This window comes from Eretmochelys imbricata, chromosome 8 (genome assembly GCF_965152235.1).
Source record: "Eretmochelys imbricata isolate rEreImb1 chromosome 8, rEreImb1.hap1, whole genome shotgun sequence".
In the NCBI taxonomy this organism is placed as follows: Eukaryota; Metazoa; Chordata; order Testudines; family Cheloniidae; genus Eretmochelys; species Eretmochelys imbricata.
This window is the reverse complement of record NC_135579.1, coordinates 84,841,026-84,856,602: the sequence shown is the minus strand read 5'-3', so window position 1 is coordinate 84,856,602 and position 15,577 is coordinate 84,841,026. Positions and strand designations below refer to the sequence as shown.

The 15,577-nt window shown below is 46.0% G+C and overlaps 1 protein-coding gene across 2 annotated transcripts in view; it reads right to left on the bottom strand.

Annotated features, from left to right (window-relative positions):
• Positions 1-15,330, bottom strand: part of SLC44A5 (solute carrier family 44 member 5) — a 190,217-nt gene extending 174,887 nt beyond the window's left edge. For both annotated transcript variants that reach the window (XM_077823568.1, XM_077823570.1), the window contains exon 1: positions 15,142-15,330. In XM_077823568.1, the coding sequence (XP_077679694.1) occupies positions 15,142-15,178 (37 nt within the window). In that variant the 5' untranslated portion in view covers positions 15,179-15,330. The remainder of the gene's footprint in view (positions 1-15,141) is intronic.
• Positions 15,331-15,577: the final 247 nt, after the last annotated feature.

The following is a 15,577-nucleotide window of genomic DNA, read 5'->3' as shown; positions in this document are numbered from 1 at the left end:
TCTGGGCTGAAATTTAGCATAAGAAATTTGGCTCAAGAAACAATAGTAAATAAAACAAAACATCCATTTGGGCTCATTATAAGTTCTGCAATATGAGCCAAATCCTTTTTCCTTACTTACATGGGACCTAATCCAATACTTAGTGCTTCTTAAGATTTGGTCCATCAGATGTCACACTGACTTCAGCTGGGATATCTGTGTGAACAAGATGAACAAACTTGCTGTCATAAATAAAGCTAACAGGATTTGGCCTTAAGAGGTTTGCTGTCTGATGTGGCAAATAAGTTATTTAGGCTATTATTTGTACCATATCAAGAACTCTTTTGAACCCGGATCTTACAAACACTTACATACATGCATAGCTTTACTCAGGGATGTTGTCTCATTGAAGTTTATGGGAAAATTCATGTGAGTAAAGTTATCAACGTGTTTAACCATTTACAAGATCAGGGCCATAATGAGTATCCATAAAGGCCATGAAAATACCACTGACAGTGACACAAAAATTCCTGAAATATCGCAATTGCCCAATAGACTAAAAAGGTTACAGTTATCAAGTAACCAAAGTTTCAAAAATTGCCCTCACTATGCATTTACATGATAAACAATATTGCCTTTGAAAAAGTTTCTATGTTCTGTTGGGTAAATAATCTGTGTTTTTAAAAAATAAAAATCCTAAATACATATATTCACAATAGTGTAACAATACATGTCTTTAAAATTCCCTAGACACATATTTACATGATACCCTATTATAGTAGGCTCTGTCAATATGATGGATTTTTAAAGTCCTTAAATATATATTTACATAATCTATTCTTTTAACAGTCCTGAAATACATATTTACACAATAGACTAATCTCTCTAAAAAGCAATTGCAATCCATTCTGTCTAATCTCACACAGTTCTGTGAGGGATTTGTCTCTTTAATTTTGTCTTTTTCAATACTATCATTTAATTTAACTCATGTGAGGAAAAAATAGGATAATCGAGAGCCTAATCCTGCTCTCACTGAAGCCTCTGACACAATTCCCTATTGACTGTAAGGGGTGCAAATTTGAGCCACAAAACTGTAACACAAAACATGAAAAACTGGTATTTAATTCTTAAATCTTTCTAGACAATGTAGATTATCCAGTGAATGATGCTACATACTTCTATACTTTGGAATACATAAGCACAAGAAAACAAACTAAGGGTAGAATTTCCATAGTCTAAGTAATAGATTTGTCAGATACACAGTCATGGCACAAGAAAATTAATGAGAACTCTCAGAATTTGCAGCCGGCTAATAGTTAATTGGTTTTAATTAGGGGGTCAGTCTCCTAATCTAGGGCCTAATCCTGTTCTGAGATTAAGCATTTCTCATACTTATAGCAGATAGGGATCTTACTCATGTTAATTTTAAGGATCAGCAAACCCACATCCGATATAATTTATGGCCTTGTGATTTTTTTCCCCAATGTGAGAGTTTATTTAATGCTTATGAAGCTGAAATGATAGTAACTTCCAGCTAGAGCCATGTATTGTGTGGGCAGGTGCTGTGTGAGGGTCCCCGCATAGCTCTGCCATATGCACCTTAATTATGACCTGCACTGCAACACCACCATAAATCCAGTCTAGAAACTCTCCTGAGCAGATATCACAACTTTGTGGTGGGTTTATTTCTTAAATAGGCAAAACTGCAATCGGAAATCAGAGTTTCATTTCTGACTGTCCAAAGTTTCATCACAGAGGTGAAAGTCTAGTACACTAATTCACGATACTGCCTAGGCACGTGTTAAACTGTTATTACTCCTTTCATGTATTCTCCCACTTTTCTATATTAATTTTGTAGCCATATTTCCTCCTATTGTGAGAACTTTCACTGTCTACAACTCTCTCATTTAGAGGCATGGATCAGGTTAATTGTTGAATTCATAGAGAGACATGGATAATGTATATAATAAAAAACACATGGTCAGCTAGGAACAGAACATTTTTTCTCCAAAAAATAACAGAACTTTGATGTAAATTGTAATGCTTTTGAACAAGGTGGACATACAAATGTCGACATATACCTCCTTTCCCCTATCCTTCCCCCCTCCCCACTGAATTAAGATGAGTAAGCCCCTAGCCATTTATCAAAAGCATTACAGAGTAGCAGTAGCTGCTCAATAGTTGATGATACCATACTAGGAGTCCAATTTTCTATTCCCTCCCTGCAATTTCCCAAACATAACTATCTTCCTGAAGTGTCACATAGCATGACTCATCCCAGGGTAATCGACAGACTTGGTAAAATTCAGAAAAGTTTTAAAGTTATGGAATCTGAAAACGTTAACAAAATTGTCGCGAACTGAACTAAGATTGCACAGGACACAAACAAAAACAAAAAAGTATTTTCTCATTACTGTTGAAACCAACTCTATGGTGTTAAATCAAAAACTCACCAAAAATCCTTCTTTATGATCTTCCCTCCCAAAAAGAGAGAAATATGGATCTAATCTGGTCCCATTTTAATCAATGGGAATTTTGTCATTGGCTTCAATGGGAGTAAGACCAGGTCCAACAGTAGCACAGTTCTGACTTTACCACCTGACTCTGCAACCAAAATGGCATTTCCTGGGCATTTCATAAACAATATTGGCCAATGAGAATTAGCAGGACTGTATAGAAAAGTTCCCCTGTTAAGAATTAGTGAGCAGTCTGTTTTAAATATTATGACAGGTTTCAGAGTAGCAGCCATGTTAGTCTGTATTCGCAAAAAGAAAAGGAGTACTTGTGGCACCTTAGAGACTAACAAATTTATTTGAGCATAAGCTTTCGTGAGCTACAGCTCACTTCATCGGATGCATTCAGTGGAAAATACAGTGGGGAGATTTATATACATAGAGAACATGAAACAATGGGTGTTACCATACACACTGTAACGAGAGTGATCACTTAAGGTGAGCTATTACCAGCAGGAGAGTGGGGCGGGGGAGGGGGGGAACCTTTTGCAGTGAATCAAGGTGGGCCAGTTCCAGCAGTTGACAAGAACATCTGAGGAACAGTGCGGGGTAGAGGGGGGGAATAAACATGGGGAAATAGTTTTACTTTGTGTAATGACCCATCCACTCCCAGTCTCTATTCAAGCCTAAGTTAATTGTATCCAGTTTGCAAATTAATTCCAATTCAGCAGTCTCTTGTTGGAGTCTGTTTTCGAAGTTTTTTTGTTGAAGAATTGCAACTTTTAGGTCTGTAATCGAGTGACCAGAGAGATTGAAGTGTTCTCCAACTGGTTTTTGAATGTCATAATTCTTGACGTCTGATTTGTGTCCATTTATTCTTTTACGTAGAGACTGTCCAGTTTGACCAATGTACATGGCAGAGGGGCATTGCTGGCACATGATGGCATAGATCACATTGGTGGATGTGCAGGTGAACGAGCCTTTGATAGTGTGGCTGATGTGATTAGGCCCTATGATGGTGTCCCCTGAATAGATATGTGGACACAGTTGGCAAAGGGCTTTGTTGCAAGGATAGGTTCCTGGGTTAGTGGTTCTGTTGTGTGGTTGCTGGTGAGTATTTGCTTCTCTGTGAATATAAATCTCCCCACTATATTTTCCACTGAATGCATTCGATGAAGTGAGCTGTAGCTCACAAAAGCTTATGCTCAAATAAATTTGATAATCTCTAAGGTGCCACAAGTACTCCTTTTTTAAATATTATGTTACAGTAATGCCATGTCTGCTAACGATGCAGCCTAGCGATAATTTTTCCTTGGATTGCTTTTTAATCTTTCTTTCGACGTTACTTCAAGTGCAGGAAAAGACAGACACATCTCTGGATATTAGCTGCTCACAACATGTATGAAGACCTGGAGGCAAAACTTCAATGAAGCTACTCTGATTTACACCAGATGAGGATTTGGTTTCGGGAGTATTTCTCTGCCAAGAATCATCAAAATATTTCAGTCCACTAAATTTAACAGCATTTGCCATGTGGTTATTTCTCTCTTGAAAGATTCCAAGAGGAAGCAGTTATGTACAAATGTAAAGTTATCTTTCCTAATTTCTCTGAAACACAAGTTATAGCTGAAAATAAGGCACTTAAAGTCTGCAACTTATTTCCTCTTCTTTGAATGATTACTATAAATGTAAGTCTCACTAGATGGTACTCAGATCAGACATTTTAGTATTAAATGGATTTGCAAATATATATGTGTATATAGCTTTAAATGGTTGCTTATAATTACCTCATACAATGAATAAAGTTTGTAACACATAAGCAAAGATACCAAATAATTATTTAATATGATTGTATTTATTACATAATGTTTTCATGTTCCTACCCAAAAATAATTATGCTAAAATAACATTTAAGCTACATCTACACTACCTGCCGGATCGTTGGGTAGTGATCGATCTATCGCATCTAGTGTAGATGCAATAAATCGATCCCCGCTCTGCTGTCGACTCCAGAATGCCACCAGGGCGAGAGGCAGAAGCGGAGTCGACGGGGGAGCGGCAGCCGTTGATCCCGCGCAGCGAGGACACGAAGTAAGTGATTCTAAGTCGATCTAAGATACATTGACTTCAGCTACGCTATTCTCATAGCTGAAGTTGCGTATCTTAGATCGATCTCCCCCCTTTCCCCCCATGTAGACCAAGCCTTAGATTCTTCAACATAGAATTTCATAGTGGGGAAAAAACAATAAAAAGTTACATTAAGTCTTGGATCTAGTTACCTTTCATGTGTTTTTTTCATAATTTTCCTTGCTACTGTTATTAATGATAAAATAAATGACAGTTTGAACAAACGTTTGTGTCCTCAAAAGCCATATGCTCCCCCTGTTTGATCCTACAGTGAAGTTTAAATGCCTAAATTCATTTTGATAGTAAGAGAAAGAAATGTTAACACATGCAGGATCAAGACTTCACCAAAGCATCAAACAGAATATGAAGTGAGGTACTAAGGGAGAAAGTTCTTATTCAAAAAGAAATATCTGCAATAAAAAACTAATTAAACAACAGTACACAAAGTAAGTTGCTACCTTTTGAATTCTCTTCTCCCACCTCCCAAGTTTATTCCACGGTGAATAACCTCTATTAAGTCAATACAAATCAGAAAAATTCAGTCATACCTGAACCCTTTGTACTTATGTACTGCAGTGGTGTCCAAAGAGTTATTGATTTATCTGACATACCATACACAGTGGAAGCCCTAGATAAAATGGACCAAATTTAGATAATTTACAAGGTTCAAATCCATTGAAGTTAGTGGAATTGTGCTCACTTATACCATATCTGAATTTGGCCAATGAATTAAGAGATGATGGGAGATTCAGCCCTGAAGTGCCTGCCACCTGCCTGTTGAAGTGTAAATACCACAAAGGGAGAAGAATTGTTTTAGTACATAGGTATTACTAGTAATGGGATGAAATTTAAGAGAATATGTAGTCTGACTCTCAAGAAAAAGTAACGATAGTGATGTCTATTAGTCTTTGGAACTCTAAAACCAGGGGAAAGATTAGTAAATGTACAATAGGATCACTTTAACATTGGCAGGGAAATGGACTAGATGATCTAAGACAGAGGTGGGCACACTACGGCCCACGGGCCACATCCGGCCTGCGGGACCATCCTGCCCGGCCCCTGAGCTCCCGGCCAGGGAGGCTAGCCCCCAGCCCCTCCCCCGCTCCCCCCCATCCCCTGCAGCCTCAGCGTGCCACGCTGCCAGCGCTCTGGGCTGCCGCTCTTGCCGGGCAGCGCAGCAGCGTGGCTGGCTCCGGCATGGTAAGTGGGCGGGGAGCAAGGGGTCCTGGGGGGGGGCCGTCAGGGGGCAGGGAGCAGGGGGCAGTTGGATGGGGTGGAGGTTTTGGGGGGGGTGGTCAGGGGACAGGGGGTGGTTGGATAGGCGTGGGAGTCCCAAGGGGCCTGTGAGGGGTCGGGGGTGTGGATAGGGGTAGGGGCAGTCAGGGTACAGGGAGAAGGAGAGGTTGGATGGGGGTGGGGTCCTGGGGGGCAGTTAGGGGTGGGGGTCCCAGGAGGGAGGTCAGGGGACAAGGAGTGGGGGGGGGGTTGGATGGGTCAGGGATTCTGAGGGGGGCAGTCAGGGGGCGGGAAGTGGGAGGGGACAGATGGGGGCAGGGGCCAGGCTGTTTGGGGAGGCACAGCCTTCCCTACCCAGCCCTCCATATAGTTTTGCAACTCCGATGTGGCCCTCGGGCCAAAAAGTTTGCCCACCCCTGATCTAAGAGGTAAGATTCTACAGGGTGATGTTTATTGAACCGTAATTTTGATGCATATTTTTAAATAGTGGTGTCTCGTTTTGCACCTGCAGTTTCTGAGACACAACTGCACAGGCACTTTGAAAGTGCAATTTAGGTGACTGATGTAGAGAAACAAGCAGATTTTACATATCTAACCAATCTAAATTATTATTAATATTTATTTGCATTATGATTGTACCTAAGAACCTCAATCAAGGACACGTTGAGCTAGGCTACAAACAAATAACAAAGACAACAGTCACTGCCTCAGAGGACTTGCTCCCTGCCATTTGCAGATGTAAAAAAAAAAAAAGGGAGTACTAACTCAAGGTGAATTGAAAATAATAAAGATTGGCATATATATATATATATATATATATATGTATGTATGTCCTCTCATCAATGCTACTTACGAAAATATTGTCTGAAACAAGATTTTTTAAATTCTGTATCCTCCTCCCCCAGACCATTTCTTCCGTGATGTTACAATCTAAGGTTTATTTCACTATTAGTTACTATGGAAATAACTGTGACGGCACAAACACATGATTTTGGCATTGCTAATGGCCTACTCCTGCACCACTGAGGTCAATGGGAGTTCTGCCATTGGTTTCAACAAGAACAAGAATTAGTCAAGTGACAGATGTGAGTGATTTATTATAAAAATAAAAGCTCTCTCATTGTTTTGTTTTTTAAAAACTCAGTATTAAGCTATGATGGGAAAGCAAGTGTTCAGGAATTTCTTTGTTTTCCACTTTCAGTGGCAATCTTCTCTATGAGATGAACCAACACCAGACCAAAGCATGGGGGGAAGGGGCCCCGCAGGCAGGTAATTGCTGTTTTACACATGGAAAAATTGTATTCCATTTCATCTTGATATCTTTCCACTGGAAGATAGCAACTGAAAGATTTTTATTTTTTTTCCTGAGGGAACAGGTATTTCCCTTTCACACTGAAAAAAATCTCTGCTGGAGAGAGAGCCTTGATAAAGTCAGCATCACTGTTCTTGATAAACCATTCCTATTTTCTCCATTCTGGGGGCAAGAAACCACATTTCTCTGTCGCAAGCTTACAGCTCTTCTAGGGAAGAATGAATCCTATTACCTGGATTTAGAAAGCTAATAAGCAGCTTGCTTCCAAGGATGATCTTATAGTCCCTTCATGTGCATGTAGAGAAACAATATGGCTAAAAAGATGTACTGTATTTTTTAGAAGAGGATGACCCCAATCCCACCCAAAAAAAAGTCTGCATGTTTACTAAAGCCTTTTATCAAGCTATGTTCACTCCAATAGCCATCCAGACACTGTCCAGTATCTTGGTTTTCCACCAGCCATTCCAAATCTAGTAACCCATCATCAGTTAGAGAACGTGTTAGCTCAGAGGGAGAAGGAGACAGCTAATAAGCTGTCCAGGGAGCCTGCAGTCTGCTGTCAGCCAGGAATCTGACTTAAGATATCTCTTTTAAGGCATTCAATTGATGCCAGAAGTCAATGGATTTAAGCTTTTGAGAAAGGTTTGCCTCTGTCATTTATAAAATAATAAAACCAACAGTGGTCTGGTGAAGTAGGGTTCCAAGAAGAGAGGCTAAGGGCACCTAATCCTTCAAAAAAATATTAATGGGCAGGTAAATAGCCAACTATTAGCAGAGTCAGAAAAAACAATTGAGATGATGAGTGACTATTATAGCAATTTCATGTAGAAGAATACAGTGTTGCAGATCCTGAATTTAGAAGGTTTTGCACTATTTCATAGTATAAGGCCAGTAAGGTAGAAAGATTAATTCAAACTTGCTTTGCTTCACTATGCCCTGGTCTACACTAGGACTTTAGGTCAAATTTAGCAGCATTAAATCGATGTAAACCTGCACCCGTCCACACGATGAAGCCCTTTATTTCGACTTAAAGGGCTCTTAAAATCGATTTCCTTACTCCAGCCCTGACAAGTGGATTAGCGCTTAAATCGGCTTTGCTGGCTCGAATTTGGGGTACTGTGGACACAATTTGACGGTATTGGCCTCCGGGAGCTATCCCAGAGTGCTCCATTGTGACCGCTCTGGACAGCACTCTCAACTCAGATGCACTCTCAACTCAGATGGCCAGGTAGACAGGAAAAGAACCGTGAACTTTTGAATCTCATTTCCTGTTTGGCCAGCGTGGCAAGCTGCAGGTGACCATGCAGAGCTCATCAGCAGAGGTGACCATGATGGAGTCCCAGAATCGCAAAAGAGCTCCAGCATGGACTGAACGGGAGGTACGGGATCTGATCGCTGTATGGGGAGAGGAATCCGTGCTATCAGAACTCCATTCCAGTTTTCGAAATGCCAAAACCTTTGTCAAAATCTCCCAGGGCATGAAGGACAGAGGCCATAACAGGGACCCGAAGCAGTGCCGCGTGAAACTGAAGGAGCTGAGGCAAGCCTACCAGAAAATTAGAGAGGCGAACAGCCGCTCCGGGTCAGAGCCCCAAACATGCTGCTTCTATGAGCAGCTGCTTGCCATTTTAGGGGGTTCAGCCACCACTACCCCAGCTGTGTTGTTTGACTCCTTCAACGGAGATGGAGGCAATACGGAAGCAGGTTTTGGGGACAAAGAAGATGATGATGATGATGAGGTTGTAGATAGCTCACAGCAAGCAAGCGGAGAAACCGGTTTTCCCGACAGCCAGGAACTGTTTCTCACCCTGGACCTGGAGCCAGTACCCCCCGAAACCACCCAAGGCTGCCTCCTGGACCCAGCAGGTGGAGAAGGGACCTCCGGTGAGTGTACCTTTTAAAATACTATACATGGTTTAAAAGCAAGCATGTGAAAGGATTACTTTGCCCTGGCATTCGCGGCTCTCCTGGATGTACTCCCAAAGCCTTTGCAAAAGGTTTCTGGGGAGGGCAGCCTTATTGCGTCCTTCATGGTAGGACACTTTACCACTCCAGGCCAGTAACACGTACTCGGGAATCATTGTACAACAAAGCATTGCAGTGTATGTTTGCTGGCTTTCAGACAACATCCGTTCTTTATCTCTCTGTGTTATCCTCAGGAGAGTGAGATATCATTCATGGTCACCTGGTTGAAATAGAGTGCTTTTCTTCAGGGGACACTCAGAGGAGCCCATTCCTGCTGGGCTGTTTGCCTGTGGCTAAACAGAAATGTTCCCCGCTGTTAGCCACAGGGAGGGGGGACGGTTGAGGGGGTAGCCACGCGGTGGGGGGAGGCAAAATGCGACCTTGCAACGAAAGCACATGTGCTATGTATTTAATGTTAACAGCACAGTTTACCCTGAAAGAGTGTAGCCACTGTTTTATAAAATGTGTCTTTTTATATATCGCTGTCCCTTTTTTTTTCTCCACCAGCTGCATGTGTTTCAATGATCACAGGATCTTCTCCTTCCCAGAGGCTAGTGAAGCTTAGAAAGGAAAAAAAAACGCACTCGAGATGAAATGTTCTCCGAGCTCATGCTGTCCTCCCACACTGACAGAGCACAGATGAATGCATAGAGGCAAATAATGTCAGAGTGCAGGAAAGCACAAAATGACCGGGAGGAGAGGTGGTGGGCTGAAGACAGGGCTGAAGCTCAAATGTGGCGGCAGTGTGATGAGAGGAGGCAGGATTCAATGCTGAGGCTGCTGGAGGACCAAACCAGTATGCTACAGTGTATGGTTGAGCTGCAGCAAAGGCAGCTGCAGCACAGACTGCCACTACAGCCCCTGTGTAACCAACCGCCCTCCTCCCCAAGTTCCATAGCCTCCACACCCAGACGCCCAAGAACGCGGTGGGGGGGGGCCACCGGCCAACCAGCCACTCCGCCACAGAGGATTGCCCCAAAAAAAGAAGGTTGGCATTCAATAAATTTTAAAGTTGTAAACTTTTAAAGTGCTGTATGGCATTTTCCTTCCCTCCTCCACCACCCCTCCTGGGCTACCTTGGTAGTCATCCCCCTATTTGTGTGATGAATGAATAAAGAATGCATGAACGTGAAGCAACAATGAGTTTACTGCCTCTGCAAGCGGTGATCGAAGAGAGGAGGGGCGGGTGGTTAGCTTACAGGGAAGTAGAGTGAACCAAGGGGCGGGGGGGTTCATCAAGGAGAAACAAACAGAACTTTCACACCGTAGCCTGGCCAGTCATGAAACTGGTTTTCAAAGCTTCTCTGATGCGTACCGCACCCTCCTGTGCTCTTCTAACCACCCTGGTGTCTGGCTGCGCGTAACCAGCAGCCAGGCGATTTGCCTCAACCTCCCACCCCGCCATAAACGTCTCCCCCTTACTCTCACAGATATTGTGGAGCACACAGCAAGCAGTAATAACAGTGGGAATATTGGTTTCGCTGAGGTCTAAGCAAGTCAGTAAACTGCGCCAGCGCGCCTTTAAACATCCAAATGCACATTCTACCACCATTCTGCACTTGCTCAGCCTGTAGTTGAACAGCTCCTGACTACTGTCCAGGCTGCCTGTGTACGGCTTCATGAGCCATGGCATGAAGGGGTAGGCTGGGTCCCCAAGGATACATATAGGCATTTCAACAACCCCAACAGTTATTTTCTGGTCTGGGAATAAAGTCCCTTCCTGCAGCTTTTGAAACAGACCAGAGTTCCTGAAGATGCGAGCATCATGTACCTTTCCCGGCCATCCCATGTTGATGTTGGTGAAACGTCCCTTGTGATCCACCAGAGCTTGCAGCACTACTGAAAAGTACCCCTTGCGGTTTATGTACTTGGCAGCTTGGTGCTCCGGTGCCAAGATAGGGATATGGGTTCCGTCTATGGCCCCACCACAGTTAGGGAATCCCATTGCAGCAAAGCCATCCACTATGACCTGCGCATTTCCCAGGGTCACTACCCTTGATATCAGCAGATCTTTGATTGCGTGGGCTACTTGCATCACAGCAGCCCCCACAGTAGATTTGCTCACTCCAAATTGATTCCCAACTGACCGGTAGCTGTCTGGCGTTGCAAGCTTCCACAGGGCTATCACCACTCGCTTCTCAACTGTGAGGGCTGCTCTCATCTTGGTATTCATGCGCCTCAGGGCAGGGGAAAGCAAGTCACAAAGTTCCATGAAAGTGCCCTTACGCATGCGAAAGTTTCGCAGCCACTGGGAATCGTCCCAGACCTGCAACACTATGCGGTCCCACCAGTCTGTGCTTGTTTCCCGAGCCCAGAATTGGCATTCCACAGCATGAACCTGCCCCATTAGCACCATGATACATGCATTGGCAGGACCCATGCTTTCAGAGAAATCCGTGTCCATGTCCTGATCACTCATGTGACCGCGCTGACATCGCCTCCTCGCCCGGTATCGCTTTGTCAGGTTCTGGTGCTGCATATACTGCTGGATAATGCGTGTGGTGTTTAATGTGCTCCTAATTGCCAAAGTGAGCTGAGCGGCCTCCATGCTTGCCTTGGTATGGCGTCCGCACAGAAAAAAGGCGCGGAACGATTGTCTGCCGTTGCTCTGAAGGAGGGAGGGGCGACTGACGACACGGCTTACAGGGTTGGCTTCAGGGAGCTAAAATCAACAAAGGGGGTGTCTTTACATCAAGGAGTATTTCAGGCAGGACTTCACGGAGGGTTCCAATAAGAAATGGTGCACCTAAGTTATTGTTCTTATTGGAACAAGGAGGTTAGCCTGGCCTCTGATTGATACATGGCTAGATTTACTTCGCTGCACCTTCTCTGTGAGTGACTGCAGTGTGACCTAGAAGAATGAGTCCCCTAGACGGGGGAGGAGGCAAATGAGTACAAAACAAAACTGGTCTATTTCTTGTTTTGATCCACTCCATCTATCTTTTACATCTTTGGCTGGCAGCAGATGGTGCAGAAGGACTGCATGCCATCCACATCTCATGGCTGCTCAGCAGAAGATGGTGCAGTAGGACTGCTAGCCATCCTCATCTCTTGCGTGCCCGGCAGAAGATGGTACAATACGACTGCTAGCCATCCTCATCTCTTGCCTGCCCGGCAGAAGATGGTACAGTACGACTGCTAGCAATCCGTATCGCCTGCCTGCTCACCATAAGACGGTTCAATAGGACTGACTGCAGGACTAAAGAGAATGACCTGGTCAAGTCACTCCAAATTTAGTCCCTGCGCCCATGTCTGCCCAGGCGCTCCCAGCCGACGTGGCCAGGAGCACCTCGGACAAGACGAGGACGGCTACCAGTCGTATTGCACCATCAGCTGCCACAAGGCAATGGGTTGCTGCTACTGTGTAGCAATGCCGTACCGCTTCTGCCAGCACTCAGGAGACATACGGTGACGGTTACCTGAGCGGGCTCCATGCTTGCCGTGGTATGGCGTCTGCACAGGTAACTCAGGAAAAAAGGCGCGAAACAATTGTCTGCCCTTGCTTTCACGGAGGGAGGGAGGGAAGGGGGGCCTGACGATATGTACCCAGAACCACCCACGACAATGTTTTAGCCCCATCAGGCATTGGGATCTCAACCCAGAATTCCAATGGGCAGCAGAGACTGCGGGAACTGTGGGATAGCTATCCATAGTGCAATGCTCCGGAAGTCGACTCTAGCCTCGGTACTGTGGAAGCACGCCGCCGAGTCAATGCACTTAATGCACTTAGAGCATTTTCTGTGGGGGGACACACACTCGAATATATAAAACCAATTTCTAAAAAAACGACTTCTATAAATTCGACCTTATTCCGTAATGTAGACATACCCTATAAGTTTAAAGTAATTATTTCTGATGACTCCTTAGGAGGCACATGCTTCATACTACCTCTAAGAAAATAAGCACATGCAAACAGAGAGAGAAAAAAAGAAAAAATTATGATGAATGTGAAACTGCTAAAACAGCAAATATTCTCGTTATTATATTTCAATTTGTAGTTCTGAAAAATTACAAGTTGAAATACAAGACATTTTTCCAAATGCATTTTTCCGTATAAATACAGGTAGTAGTATCATGCTAAAGTACTGCAGATGTTCCAAAGTAACATGTTTTTAAAATGAAGCTAAAACAATGTTGTGTGATAACACAATACAGTTTCCAAGTCTTCTTTCCATTTATTTTCAAAGCGGAGCTTTCCTGATTACAAGCGAGGGAATTATATGCTGCACTTACAGGAGTATGAATTCTATCTACCAGCTGTTTTCCCACATCTAAATACTCTGTTTCTGTGATCCTTCAGATGAGTGTTCTATCTGCTTTTCTATGCATTGGAGACTATTACCACTGAAGTTAACTGCAAAACTATTGACTTCTCTGGATCAGGCTCTATGGGGAGTTAAATAACTTCAGCGGTATTAGTCAATATTTTGGAAACATAAATTTCTTCCCCGACGTTCTATGATTTCTGGTGAGGGTTTTCCCCCTGAGAGGTTTGTTTATATCACCCTTTCTGCAAAGAATTCCTTGGTTTGCTTAGACTCATCCTGCAAACCTTTCTCAGGCAAAACACCCACTACTGGGGAAGCACTAATGGATCAGGTGCTTGTTCAGGCTACCATTCACTTCCCTGAAGGAAAAATAACCAGCTGTGGTCCTTCAGGGCCTCAGTGTAAATAACTCAAATTGTCAATTTTTGATTAAACAGATATAGTTATAAAGTTTTAGTCCACAAAGGTAAATCATAAAATTGGGTTTTCTGAGTTATAGCCATGTCACACAATATGCATGTTACACCAAAGCAAGAGTTTTATTTTCCATGTATGTCCCTTCCTGTAAATGATCTCTGAGTATAAACAGCCTGCTGGGATGCAGAGAAAAGGAGGCTTGTTTCTAAGAGGCTTCTGCTCATTCTGCAGATTAAAGAGGGAAATATTTTGCCATGGAAATCTCATGCATAATTGGAACAGGAAAACTGCACTTGGTTTTATGGAGACGCCTTTAAAGAGATTAAGGAGCCTGCTAAACCTTCTCTTCTGCCGCAAATGAATTAGCTACTCAGGAGCAATTAAAGCAGCGTTCAAGCACGGAGATAAAGTTGTGCCCCCCGGTGACCTTCTGCTGGAGGAAGCGACGTTTCGGCTGGCAGGACTCGGGCAAGGAGACAAGCGGCTCGCTGAGTCCCAGTACACCGGCTCCAGGCTCTGCACCCCCAACCACAGCATCCTCCTGTCCAGAACTCCCCTATGCCCCAAATCAGAGCACTGCGAAGCCGCCCAGTGCCAGCGCCCTGTATCCGCACCCCCGGAATCCTCCTACCTCTGCACCCCGAATCGCACCCCCCTCACCCCTACCCTGTGTGCACAACCCCGCACCCCCAGCTCCAAAATATTGTCCACACGCGCCCACCACTCCAACCCGAATCCAATGCTCCAGCCCCAGCCCCATGCTCCCCTCCCCAGCACACCACCTGCCCCAAAGCCAACCCCCTCCCCCGCCGCCCAATCTCGGGCTCTGGATCCCCCCTAAACTGAGCACCCTGCACCGCCGCCCGAGGGCATCTGCCCCTGCCCCAGGCCACCTGCCCCTGCCCAGCTCCCTGCAGCAGACGCTCGGACCGCTGCGCCCCAGACAAACCCCCCAGAGCCGGCGATGCACCTGCTCCGGCCCCGGGGAGCAGAGGCGGCTTTCCGAAGAGTTCTGGCCCCCGCTCGCCCGCAGCCCTGCGCCCACCGAGCCCCAACTTTCCCACCTCCCCGAGGAGGCTGCAACAAGCCCCCCCCCCCCCCCAGCCGCGGGGAGGGAGCTGCTCCCAAGCCCCTTTGCCCCCCGCGCCAGGGGCAGGCAGGAGAGCCCCAGCCCCTTCGCTGCGGGCGGGGGGCGCCGAGGGGGCCCAGCCCCCGGGAGCTGCCGAGGGAAACAAACTCTTGCGGCGTCGGCGGCGGCTGTTCACTTGCTGGAGCCGCGATTTAAACAGGCCAGACGGAGGCTCCGGCTCGCCCCATCCCCATGCTCCGAGCGCCCGCTCAGCCCGGCGCCCCTTTCCCGGCGGGGGAGCGGGGGGTTGCTTACCGTAGGGAGAGGCGGAGGCTCCCCCCTTCCTGGCCATCTTCGCCCGCTGCCCTCCGCGCCTCTTCCCGGCTCCTCAGCGCGCTCTTTGTTGCTGCGATGGCATCGGAGGCAGCGGCGGCCGGGCAGCCTGGCGCTGGGCTCCGCTCTGCTGCCGCCGCCGCCGCTCGTGTCCCAGCTCCTGCGCCCAACGCTGACCCCTCTGGTCCCGTCTGGGCGCCAAGCAGCCACTGCGCCGAATCCGCGGGGGCGGCGTCTCGGCAGCGGCAGGCAGGCGCAAGGGAGCCGGGGGAGCTGTGTGTGCTCCGAGGGAGCCAACCCGGGCTGGCCTTCCAAAGGCGGGGGGGGGGGGGGGGGCTGCGTGTGACACCTCCTGCAGCGCGCGGACCTCCACTCCGCGCGCAGCGCCCCCCCCCCCAATGCAGCAGCACCGCGCAGG